We start from the raw sequence: 27,521 nt of genomic DNA, 5'->3' as shown, positions 1-27,521 counted from the left end.
GACAGTTTAGACTTCAACGCCTTAACGATCATGGCCTCCAGGCGGGCTTAAGTAGAGTGATTCTACAGTACTCTAAGGGTTAATTACTGAATTATTAATTAGTATTTACTAGTTTAATCCTAACGCAATGGATATTAAGGCAATGTTGATTTCTTCCTTAAAATCTTCTAATTGTCAGCATCAGGTAATAACTTGTTTTTTACAATCCGTTTTACGTGGACTCATTCATAAGTAAATAGTAAACTCGTGTTCTCATCCTGAGGTGGTGCAGCTCTTTTCAGGCACACCCCCATTGAAGGTGAGCTGCATGTACCATTTCAACTACATACCAGCCCTCCTGCCATTCTTAAATTTCTGGCAGTAACGAGAATCGAGCCCGGGCCTCCGAGGACAGCATCTAATAGTGCTAACCGTTACGCTACGAGTTAGAAGTAACGGACATGAAAGTAGCGAGAATGATTGCTGGTGCAAAGCAGTGGAAACAATGGTAGGAGGGTACTCACAGTGAGGAGATAAAAGCTAAGTTAGGAATGAACTCGATGGATGAAGCTGTACGCATAAACCGCCTTCAGTGGTGGGGTCGTGTGAGGCGAACGGAGAAGGATAGACTACCTAGGAGAATAATGGACTCTGTTAAGGAGGGTAAGAGAAGTAGAGGGAGACCAAGACCTAGGTGTATGAAGCACGAAAGTTTTTGATACTTTAGGAAATAGTTTAAATCTATTAGATATAATGAAGGTAAATAATTACATGATTTACGACGATGGTTAGTCTCAGTTCCTAACAATTTAAAGATAAGAGGATAAAACTAAACGAGGCCACGGCACTAGTGGCGACGTTTAGTAAATTCACAGAGCCTTGCAGACTGAACAGTGCAAGGCATAATGGTCTGTAGTGTATGTATGTATGTATGTATGTATGTATGTATGTATCATTTATGTCGCACCGACATAGATAGGTGTTACGGCGACGACGGGACTGGAAAGAGCTAGGAGTGAGAAAGAAGCAACTGTGGCCTTAATTAAGATACAGCCCCAGCATTTGCCTGGTGTGAAAATGGGAAACCAGGTAAAACCATATTTAGAACTGCCAACAGTGGGGTTCAAACCCAGCATCTCCTGAATGCAAGCTGATGGCTACGTGGCCCAAACCGCACAGCCACTTGTTCGGTTAAAAAAATAATACTCTACTAGAATAAATGGGAGAACTACACAAAGATCAAAATTATTTCTTCTTCTTCTACTTCACATCCCATTTCCAGGCTTTCCTCTGGGCTGGGTGATGTATCAGGGCTTTCCATCTCTGGCTGTCTTTCTGCCATTCTTCAGTGAAGACTCTCTCTGCATCTCTGTAGTTGTCTGCAATATACTCTACAACTATGATTTTCCATCACATGCTATTCAATTGAACTTTAGGAAATCTTTAAAGAAAAAAAAAAATTGAAAACAATAAAATTGTACTGCAGTGTACTTGTTCAATCTGTACATAGAAGAAGAACACAAAAGTAAAGTAAATGAAATACGATTACACAGCGTGAGATTGCAGATGATATCACTATTTTTTAAGAAAGAGGACGATGTGAATGGGTTGCCATAAATGATCATTTTATTTATCTGAAGATACAGCACACAAATTGTGCATAGAATCGAGAACAAACTAGAATTATCCTGTACACTGTCATCACTCGCTTTTACAATAGATCACACTAAAAGATCTCAGATTTGTACAAGTACATTCGTGGTATTGGCTGCATTTCACACCGCATAATTTACATATACAGGATTCGTCTGGGTCATGGAAGCACTTGGTTTTACACAACTTATGGTGGTGAAACCGCCATCGAGTGTACAAAGCGTCGTAGGTCTTGGTTAGTTTTTGTCCATGTTCTCCGTTGTATAAAAGTCGACCCAGATTTAGTCTCTTTTCTTTACTCTGTCTTGCATGGTAACTCTGTATGTTCATATGTTAGTCGAGATTTTGTGTATTTTGATATTCCCATGGTAGCTTTCAGAAAGTGTGACTTGACTGCTTCAAGTGTCCTCTAGTTTTAGGCAAATTAAAACTCAAAATTAACACTGAAAAGACTAAGGCAATGATTGTAAACAAAGAATAACATTGACAGGAAGCAGCTATAAGACATGGAAAAATGGAAGTATTATTACTAAGGATAATCAAAACATGAAAGATTAAAACGAATGCACTTCAAAATAAAAAAAATAAAAAATGTTAAACAAAGTAAAGAGAGAGAGATTTATTAAAGAAATAAATCATCCATCCTCCAATGAGGGTGACCATTTGGATCCGGAATACAGTTTCAATTTCAATGGAGTTTTAAAATATCAAGAAGTGAAAATTTAATCATTGAAGCTGTTATATTCTTTTTTCCCAGGGTTAGTGGGGGAGGAATGTCAATCACGTTCTCAGGTACAGATGGAAGTGAATGATTTGCAGAGAGTCCCTCAGTATCTGTATTACTATTTTTTCTAACTCGCAGAATGGAACTAATCTTGTGTAGGTGTACTAACCTATGGGAGCAAAACAAGGACCTTGGAAAAACAAGAAAAGGACAAGGTAGAAACAGCCAAGATGTGGTTTTGGAGGCAATTAAATTGAACAAGCTGGACTGAAAGGAACAGTAACACCATAGTGCTGAGAGAAGTAAATAAAGAGAGGTCTCATCAGAGAAGAAATTGGATGAAATTGGCAACATTCATTTGAAACATCATGAGAGGGAAACTTTTTAGAAAAAAGGAAAAATGGTAGCGAAGACTTTCATACATCAAGAACCACAGGATTCGAATGAACTGCACCTCTTTTGAGAGGTAAAGATGCTGGCAATGTACAGAGAAAGTTTGTTGCAGCAGCTAGGCATAGCCTTTAGTAAGAGGATCTTTTTGGCTATCTTTTTTTTTTTTAATATGGCAATTATGAAGTTTTCCTAAATTCCCAGTTTTATTTTTGAAATTGGTTAAGGGGACAGCCTAGAGATAAACGGATAATTTTACTTAATGCATGGATTTTCATGAAACTTTGTGGAAATGTTGCCTAAATAAAAGTAGGAATATCATGAAAATTCGTTTCATATACAATTAATAGTTCTTCCAAAAATAATTTTTTGATATTTTGAATTCCATTTTTATATGAAATTTAATTGAGATGTTTACGAAAATTAGAGATTAGGTATAAACTACTACTTTAAAAAGCACTGTGCATTGATTTTTCTGTAATTTATATAAGGAGATATTTTGTACTAAAGTTTGTGTCATTTTTATGTTCTAAAACTTTGGATTTAATGATCCTTACTATTTTAAAAAATTCTGCAATCAAAAATTCCATATGCAGGTTTCCTAATATAGCTGTGATACATATACCATACAACTTTTGTTACATTTGGCAGAATATTTATGGGAGAAAAATGGGAAGAATATGAAAAATTATTATTGGTGGGAAAATGAAAGCTGTGGTGTTGCAAATGAAGCTTGTGTATCGTTACATTGCTAAATAAACAATTTCATCTTCTGTTTCTCTATTTCTCTGATGAGACCTCTTTTTATTTACTTCTCTCAGCACTATGGTGTTGCTGTTCCTTTCAGTCCAGCTTGTTCAGTTTAATTGCCTTTGCTGTGTGCAGACTGGCAAAAAAAAGCATTCCGTAAGTGATCAATTTTTTGAATTCAGCGGGATAACTTTGTGACAAGAAAGAAGAAACTCAATCCTTTCAATTTCAACCATAAAAATATTTTCACCAAAATGATCAAAATACCAATTTTTGTCTCTAGACTGTCCCCTTAAATATATATACTTGAGAAAATACATTTTAAAATATTATGTAGATGTCTCATAAGTAACCACTTAGTAATCAAACAATAAGAGCAAAAAATGGAAGATTTCTATAATATGCATAATATTTTATTTTTTGCATAAAATTTTATCTTTTTGACATTTGCCATATGTAGAGAAATAGTAACTTAAGAGACAGATAACAGCATAGTATTTTTTAAATAAACATTTTATTTCTTCCATTTGGCTGTAGAATACTAAATTATACACTGGAATAGTTCATGTCTGACTCAGTTCTCTGTCCAAAGTGAGAATAATCCGTCCCCGATACCTGAACTCTTCCTTAGTAAGTGCATACATGACGGGGATGGTGGAACATACGTAGAGAAGAGTGACCATTCTGGTGGCTGCATGTCTCTTAAAGTAATGCTTCCACACAAAGGGATCCTGAGAGGCATCTTCTGTATCGTTAGAAAATGTAAAAATATTGTTGACCTCTGCGAACTTCGTAGACGTGTTTGATTTCTGCATGATGCTGCAGAGCAAGAGACAAAGTTGATTATATCTGAAAATTCATCTAGCTGAATACAGTGGAGTACCAAGACCCCTGGGATCTGCTATAGGTTAAAATAGTCTATCAGTGATGTTCAGTATTAAGTTAAAAGAAGGTGTATAATGGTTCCAATTTTCAATACTATTAAAAATAAGAAATGTGAGTTTACATTTCTAGTTAATTAAAATTGGTACCAGAGTCGACCAGTATTCATGGTCATCATCAGCCAATTACAAATAAGTGTAAAATACTGCATAGAAAAATAAAATGCAAAGTTTAAATAACCCTGTTTGGTTTCTGCTAGTGAAGCACTAACATCTTTAACGAGCACTGTGCATTGAAATATAGCCAAAAAACACAAATAAGATGCACAGGTAAAAATGAAGTTTAGATGATGCATTCAGATGCAGTTATGGAGCACTATAACACGTAAGGGAGCACTGTGTATTGAGATTTCAAAGTTATGTAGAAGTCTAAAGTCAAGTACTTTTTTTTTTTTTGCTTAACGTCGCACCAACACAGGTCTTATGGCGACAATGGTATAGGAAAGGCCTAGGAATGGGAAGGAAGCGGCCATGGCCTTAATTAAGGTACAGCTCCAGCGTTTGCCTGGTGTGAAAATGGGAAACCATGGAAAACCATCTTCAGGGCTGCCAACAGTGGGATTCGAACCCACTATCTCTCGGATGCGAGGTCACAGCTGCACGCCCCTAACCACACAGCTAACTCGCCCGGTCGTATTTTTAGTTGTAGTTTATGAGGCACTGTATAATTTTAGAAATTAGCACTACGTGTTGATAGATCCAAAAATTATACAGTGCTAATTTCTAAAATTATACCGTGCCTCATAAACTTCAACTGAATTCTTCAAGAACTTACTCTGTACTTTTCAATACGTATTTGACATATTTGATCTACGACTTCATTATATTTGGATCTATTGATATGAAGTGCTAATCTCTATAATTATACAGTGCCTAATAAACTACAACTGAACTCTTCAAGTACTTACTCCGTACTACATTTAAGTGCTTATTTGATTCTTCTTCACACACAGTGCTCTCTAACATATATCTTAATAACATATTTGATCTACGACTTATTCACAGACACGCATTACTGATACTGGGGAGATAGTGGGTTCAAGCCCCACTGTCGGCAGCCCTGAAAATGGTTTTCCATGGTTTCCCATTTTCACACTAGGCAAATGCTGGGGCTGTACCTTAATTAAGGCTACGGCCGCTTCCTTCACACTCTTAGGCCTTTCCTATCCCATCATCACCATAAGACCTATCTGTGTTGGTGCGATGTTAAGCCAAATGTAAAAAATAATTTAAAAAATACCAGGTCTTTAATCCTTGTCTAACATTATTGGCAAGGGCTTATTTTTATTTAATATTAACTGTTTGTTTAATATTTCTCAGAGACATTGGCCTTTTTAATATATTGTAGTTCAAGATAAAACGAGTTTGTATCTGTTACTATCTCAGTATAGTTGGTCCGTTATTGGACATTATAAATTTTCACCCTAGCTCGTTCCTGGTTGCCAGCATTTTTCCCCAGTGTGCTAAGTTGGGTTCATCAGTTGGTAAATAGCATACCGACCAAGATGCATGGCTAGTACATACTGTGGGGGTCACTGCGTAGGCTACTTGGAGCCACCAGCAGTGCCTATGTACCATGAGAGACTTTGTCTCATTTTCAAAAATTGATGCCTGCCTGGCCATCAGATGATAAAGATGTTGAACAAGACAGGGTAGATTATGGGAGATTACTGATGAAAATGAGGGCTAATGCACTAGGCAAAACAAAAGTGGTTGAATGTGTGACTAAATTAGTAGAAAATAGAGAATTAGTGTACGTGAAGTGCTATCTGATCCTGTAGCAATAAAAAGTTGCAGGGGAGAGGGGAGTCTCACAGTGCAGTATTATTGGATCTTTATGTTTTTTAAATGTATAAATTATAGGAGTAAAGAACTGCAATTATAGGCAAGATTTTTTGCAAATATTATACTGTATAGAGTACCTAGCAAATAAGTTACACGATTCTGGCTCAGTCCAGTGGTATTTGATAATGCTCAAATATGTCAGCCCCATGTCGGTAGATTTACTGGCAAGTGAAAGAATACCCATGGGACAAAATTCCAGCACCTCGGCATCTCCAAAAACCGTATTAGTTAGTGGGACATAAAAATAATAACATTATTATTAAATAAGTTAAAGGGTAAAAGACTTTCAGAATGTTGTGAGATAGTCAGCAGGCAATGGTATTTTGGTAAATGGGGTGAAAGTACCTCACGGGGATAAATGCAAGTACTCGGGTGTTAATGTAAGGAAAGATCCTCATTACGATAATCACTGTAAAGTGGTTGTAAATACTCTTCATATGGTTATAAGGGTATTTAGGGGTTGTAGTAAGGTTGCACATGAGAGGACGTGTAAGTCTCTGGTAAGATCCCAATTAGAGTATGATTCCATTATATAAAAACCCACATCATGGTTACTTGATACAAGAACTTGAAAAGATACAAAGGAAATCAGCACGATTTGTTCTTGGTGATTTCTGACAAGATAGAGGTGTTACAAAAACGTTGTCAACTTTTGACTGGGAAGACTAAGCAGGATGTACAGTTTATAAATCTCATATTCGTTGTTCCAATATCACACACTATTATTTCTTTTGAGGCTACTGTATGATCAGCAGTGTGTTCTGAGCTGTCAGTGAAGAGATGGCATGGAATGGTATTAGTAAATGAATAAGCTTGAGTGGAACTTTTAAAAGTATGAAAGATCATAATATGAAGATAAAGTTGGAATTTAAGAGGACAAATTGGGGCAAATATTAATTTATAGGATGAGGAATAAGGGATTGGAATAATTTATTAAGGGAAATGTTTGATAAATTTCTAAGTTCTTTGAAAGCACTTACAAAGAGTTGTTTTTTTTTTTTTGCTTTATGTCGTACCCACACAGATAGGTCTTACGGCGACGATGGGACAGGGAAGTCCTAGGAGTGGGAAGGAAGCAGCTGTGGCCTTAATTAAGGTATAGCCCCAGCATTTGCCTGGCGTGAAAATGGGAAACCACAAGATCAAGGCTGCCGACAGTGGGGTTCGAACCCACTATCTCCCGGATGCAAGCTCACAGCTGCGTGACCCTAACCGCACGGCCAACTTGCCTGGTCACAAGTAGGCTATGTAATCAATGGATAGAGAATGTGCCACTTGGGTGACAGCCCTAAATGAAGATCATTGTTCATTGATTGATGGTCTTGGTTTTTATATGGCTGTACATGAGATTGCAATTAACTAACTATAACAAATCAAAAGTTAAGATATTTTCCCTTAAAAGGCCAAGGGGTTTAAGGGGTTTTGACTACATGACGAAATGGTCATAAATTGTCAATGGATAAACGGACAGTTATCTGGTTTTCACTGAAAAAACTCCATTTTCAAAGTACTGATATACGAGTACTTAATGTTGTGACTAGGGCTTGGAAGTTGAAGACCTAAAAAAAATACCTAAAAAATCCAGAAAAGGACCTAGAACTGACAAAAAGGACATAAAAATGTGATCCAAATTCATTCATTATTTTAGTTTTAATTACATAGTTAATGAAAGAATATAATGTTTTTAAATGCAAACTTCTGTTGGTATGCAACATACAGTGCAAGAATATGAGAACCAGGCGAATTGGCCATGCAGTTAGTAGCATGCGGCTGTGAGCTCACATCCGGGAGATAGTGTATTCAAACCCCATTGTCGGCAGCCCTGAAGATGGTTTTTTGTGGTTTCCCATTTTCACACCAGGCAAATGCTGGGGCTGTATCTTAATTAAGGCCACGGCCACTTCCTTCCCATTCCTAGGCCTTTCCTCTCCCATCGTCGCCATAAGACCTATCTGTGTCGGTGTGACGTAAAAAAAAAAAAAAAAGTGATATAATTCTTCTTTCAGATATTATATATTTTTAGATTAACATGATTTAAAAAAAAGGAATTCAATGTTTTTTGGGAAAAGTACTTGCAGAATTTAGACTGAAATGTTTTTTTTTCCACCTAGAATGAATTCAGCAAACCCACCATGGAGAAAGAAATTGAAATTAGTATAACTGGAATCATATTCGGCTTAACCACACCAGGGTTACAGAAATTGGAATTCGAAAACCTTAACTCAGTTGGCTTTGCAGTGTATCACAATAATTATTACCAGGTTCTTAGGTGTAAAGGATCATCGGTTTTTAGACAGCACATTGTGGAACATCGAGAAACTTCTCTCCACATCAACGGATGTTAAGGGTTCATACTTGAAACAAATGAGATCTTCCTCTTCAAAAACACATCAAAAATTTCTCCATTCAATATTTCACTTATCTTGCACCCCTGGGTTTTTTTTCAAGCACTAGTTTCTTTCTTCATTCATTTGTTTTATTTTGTACTGTGTTTCCAAATTCCATTGTTGAATAAATAATTTTCAATTTCTTTCCCACTAATTTGTTCAGAGAGGATGATTACCTCATTGTACTTTCTCTTAAAACAAAAATCACCACCACCACTTTCACTTCATTTTTATGTCATTTTCTCTCTTACAACAGAAAAGATATTTAAGAGGTGTTCGATGAACTAATGATTCGAATTGAGAATGGGCAGTACAAATGAAGTTGAAAGAAGGCAAATTTGAAAAAAGCTGTTAAGACCTAAAAAAAGGGCAAAAAATGACAAAAATGAACATAAATTATGTTGGGCCTCGTCTTTGGGCACTCAAGAAAAAAAAATATATTTTTCTTGAACTTCCGAGCTCTAGTTGATGGAAGTACACTTGTGACCAATTGAATTAGATACACCAACTGTACAGCCTCCTGTAATCCACGAAGATTGATTGGAGCAGATTCCAGGATACGCACATAACTCTTAAGAGCATCCACAGATGTGCTGAATGGAACTGAGGTCTGGAATCCTCGGTGGCCAGGCAAGCATCTTCACATTTATGGAGAGCTCATCAAACCAGTCAGCCACAGTTTGGGAGTGTTGGGCTGGAGCATTGTCTTGCTGTAGGTACAGGTCACCTGTAGGGTGCTGGAGGTGCACAAAGGGGTAAACATGATCTGTCAGCTACTCATTCAACTACTGTTTGTTTTTTTCCTAGTCCAATTGCCCTCATTTTAATGAGTAATCCTGTAATGGTCCCCAGTGAGGGACGTTGTCAGATGTACCAGGGGTCCTATTTCATCCCAGGTGAAGTCTAGCTGTATGGCTAAATGGTTAGCATGCTAGCCTTTGGACAAAGGGGTCCCGGGTTCGATCCCCGGCCGTGTCGGGTATTTTAACTTTCGTTAGTTCATTCCTATGGTTCGGGTGCTGGGTGCTTGTGCTGTCTTCAGTATTATAAATCATGTGAGGTAGGACCCCATTCTCAGACGCACAGGTCACCTATATGGCATCAACTTGAAAGACCTGCACCAGGCCTCTTCGGAGGCTACACGAGATTAATTATATCCCATGTGAACAATATCCATACGAGGATACCACCATCACCACTACCGGCCTGAACTGTACCCTGTTGGCAAGAAGGATCCATTGCCTCATGTGGTTAATGATGCACTCATACCTGGCCATCAGCGTATATAACTGAAACATAGACTCATCTGTCCAGGCCACCATCTGCAATGCTTTGAACATCCAATGACAGTGTTCCGTTGCCTCTGTTAGTCATTGTGGCTTGTGACGGGTGTTCAGCAGAGGTGTCATCACGGGACGCTTGCTTCTGTACCCCATAGCGAAGAGATGGTTATGCATTGTATCGTTGTTCACAAGTCTTTCTTGTCCAGCATTGAATTGATGAGCTATTTGCTGCACTTTGGCCCTTCTATCTTCTCTTTTGATCAAAGCTAGCCAACGTCAGCCCCTGATATTGACGCATTGTATACTGAAACAGCTGACACTGGCGGCACTGCTTTCGCCCAAATTCATGTCCTCACGATACACTCTCGATACAGTGGCCCTTGGAAAGCCTGCACGAGTTCAGAGATGGAGTGGCCCGTGCATCTAGTGCTGATAATATGGTCATGATCAAATGCTCTAAGGTCTTGTCTTACCCATTCTGTGGTCAACTGTTACTTATACAGTCCGTATGAGGTCTGATGTCCTCACTGTTGCATACCACACCCTCACTGGCCAGAGAGACCAGTCGAGTTGGCCATGCGGTCAGGGGCGCGTGGTTGTGAGCTTGCATCTGGGAGATAGTGGGTTGGAATCCCACTGTCAGCAGCCCTGAAGATGGTTTTCCATGGTTTCCCATTTTCACATTAGGCAAATGCTGAGGCTGTACCTTAATTAAGGCCATGGCTACTTCCTTCCTACCCCTAGGCCTTTCCTATCCCATCATCGCCATAAGATCTATCTGTGTCGGTGCGACGTAAAGCAACTAGCAAAAAAAAAAACTGTTCATGAATGTATAGGGCCAAGAGCTGATATACTACTTTGTAAGTGTGTCCCTAAACACTCTGTAAGGACCTTTGAATGCATATACAATTAATTGATATTATGTTTATGAGTTTCATATACATTTCTGTAATGTTTACAAGCATAAGCCCAGTTATGCTGTACGATAAGATACTTACTTCAGTGGTATTCCAGCATATTCTGTAACACCGCTGATGATAAGACCCACGGACATAAGGAAGAATATGACACCCAATATATTGTGGTAGGTGACAAATCTTGCTCTGATCTCCATTGTGTCAAAGCGGTCATAAAAGGCCAGGCCTTCAAATACAGCAAGACCTGAAATGACCTGGAATAGCATAATCTAATTAGAACATTTGATGAATTTCATACAGAATTTTACATTCAAGGAAGTTAATCAGCCTATCATTGTATTTCATAACTATTTCTTAGACTAGAATTCATACATGTTTACCTCAAGTTAACATATACAGGGTTATTTATATGAACCAGGTGTTTATCAAAATTACCCCATTTCCATTTTATAGCAGATAGGAAGATGTGATTGCTTTCTAAATGTGAAGAAACTCTGGGAGATCAGCTTACAAACATTTGCCAACATAATCTAGGTAGTAAGCTAATAGGGAAAGGAAACATCAAAGAAGAAATTTTGCTCAAAATTTTATTACTGTGTATCAGGCATAATTAGAAATTGGAAATTACCTACCAAACCAAAAATCATGACATATAAATCATATCATTTGCCAATATTGACTTATGGCTCAGAATGTTGGAAGATATGAGTAGATAACAAGTGACAGAGATGAGCTTTCTGCAAGGGATCTTGGGTAAAATGCGGAGGGACAAGATAAGAAATAAAACAATGCAATACACGCTACAGATCAACCCACTAAAAGAAACTATGGAGAGAAATAGGCTGAAATGGTTCAGCCACGTCAAAAGAATAGGACAAGAATGATTACCAAGAAGAGCTCTGGAATGGACAGAATATGGAAGAAGGCCACGAACAAGATGTAAGATGACATAAATCGGAGAGGACTACAATGGCAGACAGTGATGAACAATAGACTGTGGGGAAAAGTAAAAGATTGGAATAGGATCTGTGAACGACCTGGATAAGCAGAAACATATTAGCAAGAAGAAGAAGAAGAAGAAGAAGAAGAAGAAGAAGAAGAAGAAGAAGAAGAAGAAGAAGAAGAAGAAGAAGAAGAAGAAGAAGAAGCATTAATTGTTTCCTCACTCTTGCTTGTTATTTTACCATACTTTCGCTCAAGATGCAGTACACATTGCCTCAGCGCACGTTTTTAGTGAAAAATTATTCAATAACAAAGTCCGTTGTAGCCACGTAAATGGCATTCAGGAAACAGTACAATGTGTGCAAGAGACATGATACTGGCTATAGTGAAATAGTTGGAAACCACTGGGTCTTTGTTGAGCGAGTCTGGCAAGCATTGCACATATGATTTAGCAGACATGGCAGATTGCTTTGATCTTCTAGGAAATCGTTATGCCATTTGTCTCAGGAGGCGGGGTATTCCATATGTCAAGAAAATGACTAGAGGAAAGAAACTGTGGCCATACTAGGTGACTGCCATTCACAAATTGAAGGAGCTAGATAAGGAATGAAAAAGTCTGTTATTGCACGTGGTTTTGGATTTTACAGTATGGCTACCTGTAATTCAGAACATCATGTGGTTCACAGATGAGGCCTGACTCAAACTGAGAGGTTAAGGGAATTTTCAAAATACCCACATTTTGGCCGCATGGAATCCACACGGTATTCATGAAAGACCCCTCCACTGCACTCGTAGAAGACCGAGCTCGATAGCTGCAGTCGCTTAAGTGCGGCCAGAATCCAGTAATCATGAGATAGTGGGTTCAAACCCCACTGTCGGCAGCCCTGAAGATGGTTTTCTGTGGTTTCCCATTTTCGCACCAGACAAATACTGGGGCTGTATCTTAATTAAGGCCACGGCCACTTCCTTCTCATTCTTAGGCCTTTCCTATCCCAGGTCGCCATAAGACCTATCTGTGTCGGTGCGATGTAAAGCAAATAGCAAAATAAAAATAGTTTTGTGTGCTGTCGCAGCAAACTGAACAGCAGGTCCGTTCTTCTTCTCAGATATGAATGTAGCTAGTTGACATTGAGATAGCTCAGGGTTATTTTCAGCACACATCTATGAGTGGTGGTGGTGGTGATTATTGTTTTAAGAGGAAGTACAACTAGGCAACCATCCTCTATATAACAATAATCAGAGGAAAAAATGGAAGGGATCCGACACTTCGAAAAATGAAGATATCGACCAAAGTAAGACAAGGGCCACAAAGGGCGTGAAAATAAAAGACTCCCTAACCCTCGCAAATCTAATAGCGTTGGGGTCGGAAAAGAACAAGAGTTGACCAAGAGAGGTCGGATAGGATAGACGAAAGTGAGGAGCCTGGCACAAGTAAGTGGAAGCAATGCCAGACTCAGCTAAGGGCCCCGTGGTCGCCAACCCACGCTCCAAAGTTCAGAGCCCCTGGGCCCCTTTTAGTCGCTTCTTACGACAGGCAGAGGATACCGTGGGTGTTATTCTACCGCCCCCACCCACAGGGGAACACATCTATGAGTCTCTTGCTCTGATCAACAGCTTCTTTGAAGACAGAGTGATCTCTAAGAATTTGCGGCCACCAAGTTTACCAGACTTAACAACACTAGATTATTTCCTGTGGGGTTATCTCAAGGATAACGTGTATTGAAATGGACTAGGTATGAAGAGTTATTGAAAATTTGAAGGCCAACATCAGTACTGAAATCAATGGAGTAGATGAGGACATGTTGCACTAAACTGCCAGAAGCATGGAGCAACGGTTATGGTTGTGTCTACAGAAGGATGGAGGTCATTTCCAACATCTGTTGTGATGTTGAGTGAGTCTCCCATAGTTTTTTCATATTTGGAATGTTGATTCATCTTCCTATCTTCTGCCATACAGAAATGGGATTGTTTTGAAAACCAGCCAGTCTATATAATTCACCCTGCATTTTCTCTGTTTTAACAGTGAATCAACTGCAAATTCTCCACTTATTGAGCTTTAGTTACATGACTGAATGTTCATGTGTAGGATTCCATACACGTACTTGTAACTTTTTAAAATTTCTTTTTAGTACCAGGATCGGTTTTTGGCTTCACCCTGCATATGAATGCTGCAGAGTGATTTGAGTAACTTTACAATTCCAGGTGCAACAGGGAAAATGTTGATAATTCCAGGAAAACTTCAATTTTGTAGTCCACCATAACAGTATCTGTATTGAAGTAGTTTGAAGAGGTTCTTAGAATAGTTGGTCATGGTCACATTAATATTAACAGTGATTTCATCGAACAGGTTGCAATAAATTACTTTTCTGCTGGTCAATGTAAGAAAATAGGCAGTGTTCTAATATCAGTGAAGTAAATTCATTTTATCTATGTATGTCTCTATTCAGACAGCTGAAGGTCTCCAGTGGCAAGTTCAAGGATATACAGAATCTGAAAGTGTTTTCTAGCCCAGAGGTAAAACCCAGTTTTTAAACTCCGCCACCAGGACAATACCATGGACACCCTGGTGCCAGTCCCAAGCCTGGATAAAGGAGGAGGCAGGCGTCAAACCGAGATCTAAATGACGCATCAATATGCATCGAGTCTTTCACATTGTAGTAGCTAGGGAATCCCCTGTAGGTGACACATCACAACCTCACCTGATTGGGGTGATAAACGAGCAAGGACTTCCTGCCTAAGACCACACAGGCTAAAGAAGCAGGGTCAAGTTAAATTTACACGATTTGCAACTATCAGTGTCTGCACATTAACAGGAAGGAACCATGAGATGGCTGATTCGCTCGAGTGATAACGAATTGATCCACCTGTATCTTGGAAGCTAAGTGTAAAGGTGCATAGATCCGCGAAATTGATGAAGGAATGTATAATATAACTATTTATAATAGTTTATTTAAATCCGCCTTGATCAATACACTCATTAAATGAAAGAAACACTATTTATTAAACTATACATGTTTCGGGAATCAAGTTTAAATGAGAAAAGTGCAGAAGATAACCCACTGTTTAGGCTAGCATATAATCATTTAAGGAACAAAAAGAAGAAGAAAAGAAGAAAAACTTGAAGATCCTAAATTTATATAGTATTCTCATTCAGTTCAACCAAAATTGTATGTATTGATCATTTTTATAATATTTCATAAGTTCTCTTTACTCTTTGATATGGTGTATTGGGACACTATACTCCTTCAAATTGTAAAACAAAAGATTGTGTCAAATTGTGTTATTCTTTGATCTAACCACTGATGAAGGGAATGCTTGAGATTTCCCGAAACATGTATGGTTTAATAAATAATGTTTCTTTCATTTAATGAGTGTATTGATCAAGGCGGATTTAAATAAACTATTATAAATAGTTATATTATACATTCAGACCAGTCAATACGGACCAAACACAATATTAACCTATCATGGTTAAGTTTATTAACATTGATGAAGGATACAAACTCTTATACTACGGTATAACATCTAACCAAAATGGTTTAGCAGTTGCCATTTGTGAGAGGTTGCGAGACAGTGTTTGTTCAGTTGACCACACCTCTCACTGCCTGAGCATGCACGTGGTCACCGTCTCAACAACTGTGCATATTGTCTTGTGCTCCGCACCAAAGCTAGGTTGTTTGGTCAGAGAACAAGATGAATTCTGGGCTGAGTTAGAGACGTATATCCGCTCTATCGATGACGACCAGCTTGATGTTCGTAAATTGTACTAAGCTTCTGTTTACTGGGCTGAGTGGCTCAGACGGTTGTTTCACCATATCCCACACATTCTCGATTGGCGACAAGTCCGGTGGTTGTGCGGTCCAGGGCAACAGTCTGACATCCTGTGACAACAAGAAGGCACGTGTTCATGCAGCAACATGTGGTCACTCATTGTCCTGCTGAAATATGACGTCTGGAGTGTCGTGCAGAAAGGGTATGGCTACGGGTCTCAGGGTATCATTCATGTAGGTCAAACTGGCCACAGTACCCTGGACATGCACCAACTGTGATTTGTGGTTGTACCAAATAGCATGTATGTCTTGTGCTAATGCAGTTAATGTGATGCCTCTCCCCCTGTCTGTGGCGAACCAGAATATGGCCATCATTTTCAAACAAACAGAACCTGAATTCGTCCGAAAACACTATCTCCTGCCATTCCTGTCCCCAGTGACATCGTTCCATACACCATTGCAGTCTAGCATGTTTATGCACCTTAGTGAAAGGTAGGCGGAGAAGTGGACGACGCGCTAGTAACCGAGACCGTAATAAACGGTGATGGACTGTCACTCCTGATAGTGGACGATGTGTTACACTGTTCCACTGTTGCGCCAGAGCTAAGGAGGATGCAGATCTGTCCTGCAATCCCATTTGAATGAGGTGTCGATCTTCTCGGGGGGTGGTCTGGGTGGTGCGACCATATCCATCTCGTCGTGTTCTACAGCCTTTTGTGAACCATTCTGTATACACCCGTTGCACTGCCGACACACTTCATCGTACATGAGCAGCAATTTTCTAGATGGATGCATCACGTTCTCTCATGCCAATAATGCGCCCTCTTTCAAATTCATTCATTTAATGGCACGGTTCTCGCATACGTCTGCGAGGCATCTTGCATGTCTGCTCAATTTACACTGACCCATTACCTTCAGTTTATAGCGACGAGAGCCACAGGCACATTTTACCAGTCGTGGTGGTGCTTTGAGATATTGATGTGGACCTTGAACCTGAGGGCCGACATGGTTCAAATGCTAATCATTTCTTCAGAACATACAAATGCACATGTCCTGTGAATATGAACTTCCTATCTCTAATGTGGATGGCTTTCAGTCTCTTACAGGTGATAGTCCAGCTCTTCCAACCAAGAGTGTGTCTCAGGGGTCACACTATGTGTGTTGGATGGAACCAGCGAAAGCTCACAGAGGGCAGTCCTTCAGAATGTGCACGATGGTTTGCACTTCAGCACCACAGTCACAAGCTGGAGAGTCTTTCCAGCCTCACTGATGTAAAGCAGAAGCACTTCTTCTGACTCCGCAGTGTGTCCTGTTAAGTGTGGTCCAGGTGGCACGAGGAAGGTTGAACCCAGGCAACTTTGTAGTAGGATGCCTGATGTTGACAATGCCGGGAGGGTGTGATTGAGGCCACGCATGTTTCCATGTTTCATCAGGTTTAAAATGTGAGTTGACTAATTCCTTTGAGTGATGGGATAATTGAATACAAAATAATAGTTTATACTATTAATTCATTTTATTTAATTATTTGATTATTTTCTCATTTGATTTTTTTAAATTCATTTGAATGAAATGTCAGATTAGTGATACAAAGCTAGAACAGGTCGATAATTTCAAGTATTTAGGTTGTGTGTTCTCCCAGGATGGTAATATAGTAGGTGAGATTGAATCAAGGTGTCGTAAAGCTAATGCAGTGAGCTCGCAGCTGCGATCAACAGTATTCTGTAAGAAGGAAGTCAGCTCCCAGACGAAACTATCTTTACATCGGTCTGTTTTCAGACCAACTTTGCTTTACGGGAGCGAAAGCTGGGTGGACTCAGGATATCCTATTCATAAGTTAGAAGTAACAGACATGAAAGTAGCAAGAATGATTGTTGGTACAAACAGGTGGGAACAATGGCAGGAAGGTACTCGGAATGAGGAGATAAAGGCTAATTTAGGAATTAACTCGATGGATGAAGCTGTACGCATAAACCGGCTTCGGTGGTGGGGCCATGTGAGGCGAATGGAGGAGGATAGGTTACCTAGGATAATAATGGACTCTGCTGTGGAGGGTAAGAGAAGTAGGGGTAGACAAAGACGACGATGGTTAGACTCGGTTTCTAATGATTTAAAGATAAGAGGTATAGAACTAAATGAGGCCACAACACTAGTTGCAAATCGAGGATCGTGGCGACGTTTAGTAAATTCACAGAGGCTTGCAGACTGAACGCTGAAAGGCATAACAGTCTATAATGATAATTGAATGAATGAGGCAATCAGATAGTGAATATTTTTTGATTATTCATTTGAAACTCCATTCGAATGAATGAAGTAAAGGACAGTGAATATTCATTCTATTCAATTATTTTTTTGATTATTGATCCAAAACTCCATTCAGCCCGCCTGGTGGCCATGATCGTTAAGGCGCTGAAGTCTAAAAACGGTCTAACACCGAGGTTAGCCGGTTCGAGTCCCGTTGGTCGAAAAAAATTTCACCATCAGAATGTTGGCCGGCAGGGTAGGGGAGGTGGTGGTATACAATTTCTAATCACTAGATTGCGTGCCAAAAGCCTGGATTAAATTCCAAACCTCTCCGCAGTGCTCATATGGAGTGAGGGCATATGACGCTGTTGATGGTGATTCGTCCGTCGGATGGGAACGTTAAGCCTTGAGCAGACCCCTTGGTGCTATTCGACAGGAGTAGGCTATGTGCCGGCACCGGGTTTCACCCTCTCCCTACTATAATATATCACGTCATTCATTTCATCTCTCATTAACTCCTCTGATGAGGTTGACGTCAGGAAGGGCATCCGGTCATAAAAAACCGCCACGACAAATTCATCTCACCTCATACCCGACCCCGTAGGGAAACGGGACAAGGGTTGGACAAACATCCAAAACTCCATTCAAATCACTGAGGCAATTAAATAGTGAATTTTTCCATTTGATTATTTTTTTGATTATGTAATTAATTGGATGAAAGTTATTTGATTATTAAAGTATTCGATTATTGAACTGAGTGATATTTTAAACTCATTTGATTATTAATAATCAGATGGAGGTTATTCTGTTATTAAAAGTATTCGATTGAACTATTGACAATACAGGCTTTGCAATGAAATTCATTTTATGCAACAGTATTCAGTATTCGATTATTCCATCATTAATTCCTTTGTCATGAAACTTTGGGACCTTATAGTCAATGAGTTGTACTAATAAATAAAAAATAAATTGAAAATTGACATTTTTGGTCCATTTCAGTAATAAAAGCTAAGTAGTAAAACAAACATCTGCTAGAAACAGTTCTATCTACAAGACCAGGTTGTTTGGAATTGATTGATGCCAAACCACATACCAGGATGAAGAACAGTGTGAGGAAACCAAACCCCATCCAGGAATGGTAAGTCCATAAGTGAGATGTATCTTGTAGACGCTCAATGTGTCCGTAATAGTTCCTGATGTACGGGAAACTTACAATGATCAAAGGAATAGGAATAGTAAAAAATAATGTATGCAGGATCTTTGCCACCTGGCGATTGTAGCAGCACCAGACACGGAAAACCAACACACCTGGAAAATGACCAGACTTAAATAAATAAATAAATATTAATAGTACCATACTGTAGGGAATAGGGAGATTAAAGTTATTAAAATTTTCAGACAGTATTGTGGTCTGGGGAATGAACTGCAAAGAAGTACATGAACAACTTAATGCACTGAATGAGAAAATTGAAAAATATGGTATGAAAATTAGTGCAGTGAAAAAGCAAGGGCATGGTGATATCAAGAGGAAAAAGACAAGTGAAAGGCAATGTGAAAATTGGTGATCAAAGCCTTGATATTGTTGATGGTTTCAAATACCTAGGGAGTAAATTAATGCAGACTACAAGGCTGGACACGGAGATTAGCAGGAGGGTGCAACAGACAAGGTTTCCAGTGGGTTCGAACCCCACTGTCGGCAGCCCTGAAGATGGTTTTCCGTAGTTTCCCATTTTCACACCGGGCAAATGCTGGGGCTGTACCTTAATTAAGGCCATGGCCAGTTCCTTCCCATTCCTGGGCCTTTCCTATCTCATCATCACCATAAGACTTATTTGTGTTGGTGCGACATAAAGCAAATAGCTAGACAAGGTTTCTTCTTCTTCATCTTATTATTATTATTATTATTATTATTATTATTATTATTATTATTATTATTATTATTATTATTATTATTATTATTATTATTATAACTAGAAGACAAAGAATTTTTTACCCCCTCTAGGTAGGCCATGTCCTTGACATCAGTGTAGGGACTTGTGTGCTGTGCCAGCACAATATTACCCATGCAGGATTGACCACACAGTAAGGCCGAGTTGCCTGAGAGATGTCTGTACTATTTTTACTTCATTTCTATTTCCTGCCTTCTACTGTTACCAGCTTAACTTTCATTTCTCTTATTGTCTACTCAGCCTCTATTCCTCTGGTAGTACGGCTGTGTGGAGGTTCCCCCCTGTGGGTGGGGGCGCTAGAATTAACACTCACAGTATCCCCTGCCTGTCATAAGGGGTGACTAAAAACGGACTCAGGGGCTCTTAACTTGGGAGCATGGATTGGCGAACATGGGCCCTTAGCTGAGTCTTGGCATTGCTTCCACTTACTTGTGCCAGGCTCCTCACTTTCATCTATTCTATCCGACCTCCCTTGGTTAACTCTTGTTCTTTTTTGACCCCGATGGTATTAGATCATTCAAGGCCTAGGGAGTCTTTCATTTGCACGCTCTTCGTGGCCCTTTCTTTCACCAATACCTTCGATTTTTTCTCTCTGATTGGCAGTGTTAATAGAGGATAGTTGCCCAGTTGTACTTCATCTTAAAACAATAATCACCACCACCACCACAAAGAAATATTTTAGGAATGAGGACAAATCAAACAATGGGTCATACAAGGAAACCGAAGGAATTGAGGAATTGATGAGAAAGAGACAAGTCTGGTTCTTTGTTTGCTATTCCAGTACACAGTGCTTTTGATGAAATAATTATTTCTTTAATTGAAGTTCAATGGACTAACGGTAGGATGTCGTATCCTAGAGAAAGGACAGGCTGAGCACTAGGGTACAAATATCAGATTGACCTTAATTGAAACAATTTCGGACACCATAAAAATCTTACTCTGATTTATTCAAATAAATTTTAGAATATATCATCTATGCAATTACACTTTACTGCACTCCTGTAAAATATTCTCTTCTCAAAATTGGTTTGATTGATAAGTTTGTTAGTCTCTGACATCTTTAGAGCACACACAGATCTATAATTCACTTTACAACACTTTTAACTTTCCTTCAGTCTTTAAAGTCTCTTAAAACTAGTAGATACTTAGCTCGGATATTGAAAGCTCCCTTCTTCTTGCTTCTCTCTCGATTCCCTCGCTGTAGGACTCCTCTGGATTCCTCTCTGATGAGTTCAGGACTCGATCACAGAACTCTTTCTTAAGATGACATGGATTGAGACTACGGTCCCCTTAAACACTCGGTGAGCCTTCTACGTACTGACTTAGTGCTTTACCCTGAGGGACACAGATAACCAATTCTACTGTTCGGCAGGCTCAACTGCTCCCTGATCTGGCTAACTCCTTTGACTGCTAACTTTTCATGATTGCTTTCTGCCGAGAGACTGCTTCCTAGTGACAACTCCCGAGTGGCCGCTCCGTACTGAATGACCCCGAGTCTCCCTTGTCACTCCCTTTTATCACTTCTCCCCTAATACAATGTTCTCTAACATCACTGCCTTTTTAGCTTCCTATTGGTTACTTCAAATGTGGTCCCACCTGTTTCCTGTACAAACATGTGACTGTAACCTTCGACTCAATCTTTCTAGAAGGAATTATTGCACCACTAAGTGCATTCTTAGTACACAGAGCACCTTCCTATGTGTCCAAAAACATGCTTGTTTTCCACTGGTCCACCCACTTTTAGCCTCAAACCATGACCTTCTGGTCTGTTTACTACACTCCCTGACAAATAACTTGATTGCTCAAGATTGCTTCACTCACTAGCTCACTGAATGTTCCTAGTTGAAACTAGCTTTAAGAATACTTTTAATTATAATTTGTAATTTTGCACTTATTCACTGCACTGATATTTAATTTACACTTGATCACTCACTTCCACTGTTTTGCTGTATCTTCTTTTCTTATGATGTACTTAACCTACTCATGATTGTGTGTTATACTTAACCTGCTCATGACTATTAGGGATTTCTGACTGGGGGGTCATGGATCGAACCACATTCGATGCGCTCGTTCCATAATTCCCCGCGGACAGATGTGAATCAGCACTCATGACAAGGAATAGCGGTCCCTACGTCTTAACTGTCTGGCTTTCCTGGTCAAGGTAGAAGTTTTTATAACTCCTTGCTGCAAGTGCTGATCCAGTGCGATAATTGCACTAGTGAAATATAATTTCAAATGTGTCACTTGCAATAAATTTTATTCATATTTGGTTGAAAAAGAAAGACATTATATGAAAAATCAGATCATCTGAAAAATATGAGTGGCATACAGAAGTGTAAATGTGTGATTATGAGGGCTTATAGTTATGACTGGGCAAGTTGGCCGTGCGGTTTGGGGCACACAGCTGTGAGCTTGCATCCGGGAGATAGTGATTTCAAACCCCACTGTTGGCAGCCCTGAAAATGGTTTTCCGTGGTTTCCCATTTTCACACGAGGAAAATGCTGAAGCTGTATCTTAATTATGGCCATGGCCATTTCCTTCCCACTCCTAGGCCTTTCCTATCTCATCTTTGCCATAAAACCTATCTGTGTCATTGCAATGTAAAGCAAATTGAAAAAAATTATAATTATGATGGTAGTTTCAATTTTTTCCCCAAGATATCATCATAATGATCATCATCATCATTTTCCCTTGTCCAATTTCTAGGTTGGTGCTAAAACAGTTCCTCTCTACTTTTCTTGGTCCTTCCACCACTCCTCATTCACTGTTGCACATTCTAAGGCTGTTTTTCACTAAATCCATCCATCTTGTTTTTGGTCTTCCTTGACCCCTCTTCCCCTCCATCTGCAGTTTGAAACTCTACTTTGTTATACTTTCACTAACTCAGCCTGCTCCTCTATATCTTATCATTCATATTTTCCAATTTAATTGGTTTCCTTGTGTCTTCATATTCAACTTTTCTGTTTTTGCTTTCTGAACCATGCTCCTCAAAATCTCCATTTCTAGCTGCCTGGATACGACTTTCATCTCTTTTCATCATAGGTCTAGTTTTTTGCTAAGAAACAAGCCATTCGTTTTCAGTGTCAAATAAGTTAATACAACTTTTTAATTTTCCAGTCTGTTGAATTACTTAGCACAATATAACACACGTGTAAAAAAAAAAACCCTGCACTTTATAAACAATTAGTGACATGTTTCATTCTACAAGACAAGTTTTGAATATGCTGAAAAAAAACTCACATGTTCGACTAGATCTAGGTGATCATAACCAGGAGAACCAGCTGAAACTGAATCCATCAAAAATACAAGTCTACGCCTCTCACTCTCCCTGTGGGTGGGGCAGTAGATAAACACCCATGGTATCCCCTGCCTGTTGTAAGGGGCCCCAGGGGGTCTTAACTTGGGAGCATGAGTTGTCGACATGGGGCTCTCAGGTGCGTCCTGGCATTGCTTCCACTTACTTTTATCAGGTTCTTCACTTTCATCTGTCCTATCCGACCTCCCTTAGTCAACTCTTATTCTTTTCCTACACCAACGTATTACAATATTCAAAGCCTAGGGAGTCTTTCATTTTCACGCACTTCATGGCCCTTGTCTTCCTTTGGCCGATATCTTCATTTTTAAGTGTCGGATCCCTTCCATTTTTTTCTCTCAGATTAATGTTGTATAGAGGATGGTTGCCTAATTGTACTTCTTCTTAAAACAATAATCACCACCACCACCTGTGCCTTTTACCTAAAAAACAAACAGGCAGGCATCAAGGAAACAGCAGGTGACCTAGGAATGTACACAACTGGAACACTGCTTCACTCCCACATATCTAGGAGTATCTCTTGATTGGGTATTGCATACGAAACACACTGCTTGAACACCGAAATGAAGGTATCAGCAAGGAACAACTTTCTTTGGAAATTATTGGGTACAACCTGGAGGCACAGCCTCGCACCTTAAGAACTTTGGCTATAGCCCTTTGCCATTCAGCTGCAGAATACGCCTGTCCCATCTGGTATAGATCCAGCCATGCTGATTAAGTGGATATTGCCTTAAATTAGACTTGCAGACTCATTACAGGTTGTTTGAGATCTACACCACTTGAGCAGGTATCTCACCTACTGATATATGTTGTGAGTCTGCACCCAGATTAGAGAAATCTTAGGCATTGAGGATCCGTACCCTATATGGATATCAACCAGCAACCCAAAGGCTAGGTCAAAACATGTCCTATGTAGCTTCTCAGACAGATCATTTATCAAATGGCTAATGTGTATTGAACAAGTGGATTTTATACAATTAAATTCTTTTAGAATTTTACCTTAGATATTTAAAGTCAATATGGAACCAGAATGAAGTTCATTACTGAAAAGCTAATTCATAGTCCATCGTTAATGAGAAAATTAAGTATTCCGGCTTAAATACAGTTCAAGAGGAATAATTGTAACTTTGTATAGTCCAGATGTGCATACGAATCAGATATGTTTAGACATTACTTTCACTGACATCTGTACTGAATCCACAAACTTAATTGCTCCTCCATAGCCTGTATGCATCTTACCATTGGTAGTGAAGAAGGGAGTCAACCCACACATGATGACGTGCATGTTGCCGTCGTTCAGGTTTGGCGCCTTGTTTCCTGTATCACCTGGTTGATATTTCTTCTGAAGACCTCCAAAGTCATTGAACACTGCATAGACGAGGTAGGCATAGGACAACAGATACAGGAAGAAGCTGAGCAAAATGACTATCACATACTCGGCCAGCGGCACCAGGTCTAGGAGTGGTTTCTTCTTAGGTGGTGGCGTCGGGGGCCTCCTGTAGGGAAAATAGATCAGTAGTCTTGAGATATTGAGTGTTTAATTTTCATGACCACATTGCACATGAAATAGACTATCAACTTATTGAGGCACTGGCCTTCTGAACCCATCTTGGCAGGTTTGATCCTGGTTCAGTCCGGTGGTATCTTAAGGTGCTCAAATACGTCAGCCTCATGTCGGTAGATTTACTGGCACGTAAAGGAACTCCTGCGGGACTGAATTCTGGCACTTTGGCATCTCCGAAAACCGTAAAAGTAATTAGTGGGACATAAAGCAAATAACATTATTATTGAGTCTACTGTATATCGTCTGACACCATGCTTAGCTGGTTCAAGTCCTGTTGTTTGAAAGCTTTTCACCATCAGAATGTTGGCCTGTTGGGTACGGGTCGGGGTGGTATCCAATTTCTAATCACTCAATTGCATGCCAAAAGCCTGGATTCAATTCCGAACATCTCTGCAGTGCTCATGTGGAGTGAGAGTATGTGACATTGTTGATGGTGATTCGTTCATAGGACAGGAATTTTATGAAGCCTTGAGCAGAACCCTGGGTGTTATTTGACAGGAGTAGACTATGTGATGACATTGGGTTTCACCCTCCCCCTATATCATCATCTCAATCTCACAACCAGATGTGCAGGTCACCCATGGGAGTCAAACAGAAAGACCTCCACAATGCTACATTAATAAAAAATTAAAATGAAGGTCCACATATTCAATACCATTTAACCACTTTTACAGTACAATGGGACCGGTTTCAACCCCATTATGGGTCATCTTCAGCCATGGACTGAAATTGACAATATATAGTGCAAATACAATCAAATTAACACTTGAAATATATTGTGTACATATTAAAAATTATTTTACAAAAGAGGCAAAACAATCTCTGTCTTTAATACTATAATTAGTGAATTTAAAGTCCACTAGTCAAATTTTGTCATGTGTGACATTGCCATTTGTATTAATCTAAGATGAACAGTCCTAATAAATAAACCTTATACAATTAAAATATGAAAATTGGACCTGAGCTGTTACATATACAATATTAAAATTGGAGCTGATCTGTTACACTGGTGCTGAAAATTAAAACAACCATCTTTGTGCTTAATTGGTAAAAGTCTGCCTTGCTGAGTAACATGTATCAGTGAGAGTTATGTCAAACGTAAACCAGCTGTGTTTAAACAGATATGCACACAATGAGTAGGCTTGAAATGGTATGATTGTATTATTTGATAAAAGGGACCTTCCAAATATAAAAGGACTTAAGTCAAAATTGTAATTGATAAGCTGTTTGTCAATAAGGTTCATGCTGAGCAAATAGGTCCCTTCATGATGTCAAGCCATGCACACATACCCAGGAACAAGCAACTACTGTACTGATAAAACGGAAATAAATAAATAAATAAATAAATAAATAAATAAATAAATAAATAAATAAATAAATAAATAAATAAATAAATAAATAAATAAATAAATAAATAAATTAGTTCTTGATTTTTCCACTCTTTTCATATGACCAGACTACTTCATCCTAGATTTTCTACTTTATCCCTTTATCCAGTAACTTCTTTGTTCCAAACTTAGCACTATCTCCTTGTTTCTTATACAATATCTTTTCTAATGCACTTCTTAAGAATTTTGTTTTATTTCCTTGAAGTCTGCTTTCCTCCCTAGATGTTGTAACTCCTGCCCCTGCTCCATATGCAAGAATGGGCAAAAAATAGGTCTTATAGAGTTTCTTTACATCGTCTTGGTTCCTCGTCATGCCATACCACACCTTGTGTGCTTTGATAAAACATTCCTGTTAATCATATGTTGTTAAGTACTGGACAAAAATGGCCAACCAGACACCAGGGCACTGAAAAATGGTGCCATATTTGTAGTTCAAACCCTTGCCAATAGAACAAGAATGTCAGAAGCCAATGAAGCTCAATCAAGAGAGAATCGAATACACAGTCTGAAAGTTGTAGGTTCAGTCCCACTATTTTACAGTTGGTCATTTACAATCTCTTCTGTACGTCCTCCATGTATTCAACATGACCTCCTAAGCTTTATTTCAAGATTTTGGATCCAGTAGAATCTCATTAATCCTAACTACACTAATTCAAAAATCTGGTTACTGTGAACAAAAGTGGAAGAAAATAAATTTAATTTTGAAACAAAATTTATTGTAATTGTACAAAGTGACAAAAAAAAATAATGTATAAATTCATGCAATTGTCATCATGAAGTGAACAGGATACTCACACCACCCCATCTCCGTTTTTCAACCTCGATACTATTAGAGCATTCAAGGGCTGGGAAGTCTTTCATTTTGATGCCATTTGTGGCCCTTTTTTTTCCCCGGCCAAAATCTTCATTTTTCAAAGTGTCGGGTCCCTTCCATTTTTCTCTCTGATTAGTGTTATGTAGAGGATGGTTGCTTGGTTGTACTTCCTCTTAAAAGAATAATCACCATCACCACCTCCACCCGAGAGTATGTAGGGTTTGAAAAAATTAAATGGCATATGGCTTTTAGTGCTGGACGTGTCCGAGGACAAGTTTGGCTCGCCAGATGCAGATCTGTTGATTTGACGCACGTAGGTGACCCATGCATCATGACGAGGATGAAATTATGATGAAGACGACACATACAGCCAGCCCCCATGCCCACAGAATTAACCAATTTTGGTTAAATTTCCCGACCCTGCTGGGAATCGAACCTGGGACCGCTGTGACCAAAAGCCAGCACGATAACCATTTAGCCATGGAGCTGGACTAGTGGTGGTAGTAAGGATGTAAAGGAGAGGGCATGCAAGTCTCTGGTAAGACCGCTGTTAGAGTATAGTTCCAGTGTATGGGACCCTCACCAGGATTACTTGATACGAGAACTGGAAAAGATCCAAAGGAAAGCAGCACAATTTGTTCTGGGAGATTTCTAACAAAGAACTAATGTT

The 27,521-nt window shown here is 39.2% G+C and overlaps 1 protein-coding gene across 2 annotated transcripts; it reads right to left on the bottom strand.

Moving 5' to 3' along the window:
- Positions 1-946: 946 nt before the first annotated feature.
- Positions 947-21,240, bottom strand: LOC136881940 (uncharacterized). Of its 2 annotated transcripts, XM_067154402.2 has the most exons (4): positions 20,764-21,240; positions 18,916-19,130; positions 10,951-11,123; positions 4,058-4,315 (listed from the first exon to the last, which is right to left on the bottom strand). In XM_067154402.2, exons 2-4 carry the CDS (start codon positions 18,949-18,951, stop codon positions 4,060-4,062), a joined length of 465 nt encoding a protein of 154 aa, XP_067010503.2. In that variant the 5' UTR covers positions 18,952-19,130; positions 20,764-21,240; the 3' UTR covers positions 4,058-4,059. The 2 variants fall into 2 exon arrangements, 1 of the variants encoding a protein (XP_067010503.2); XR_010861049.2 differs by lacking the exons at positions 4,058-4,315; positions 20,764-21,240 and adding an exon at positions 947-2,041.
- Positions 21,241-27,521: the final 6,281 nt, after the last annotated feature.

Source organism: Anabrus simplex, chromosome 10 (assembly GCF_040414725.1).
Source record: "Anabrus simplex isolate iqAnaSimp1 chromosome 10, ASM4041472v1, whole genome shotgun sequence".
NCBI lineage: Eukaryota > Metazoa > Arthropoda > Insecta > Orthoptera > Tettigoniidae > Anabrus > Anabrus simplex.
Note: the sequence above shows the minus strand (reverse complement) of the source record. Positions and strands in the feature narration are given on the sequence as shown.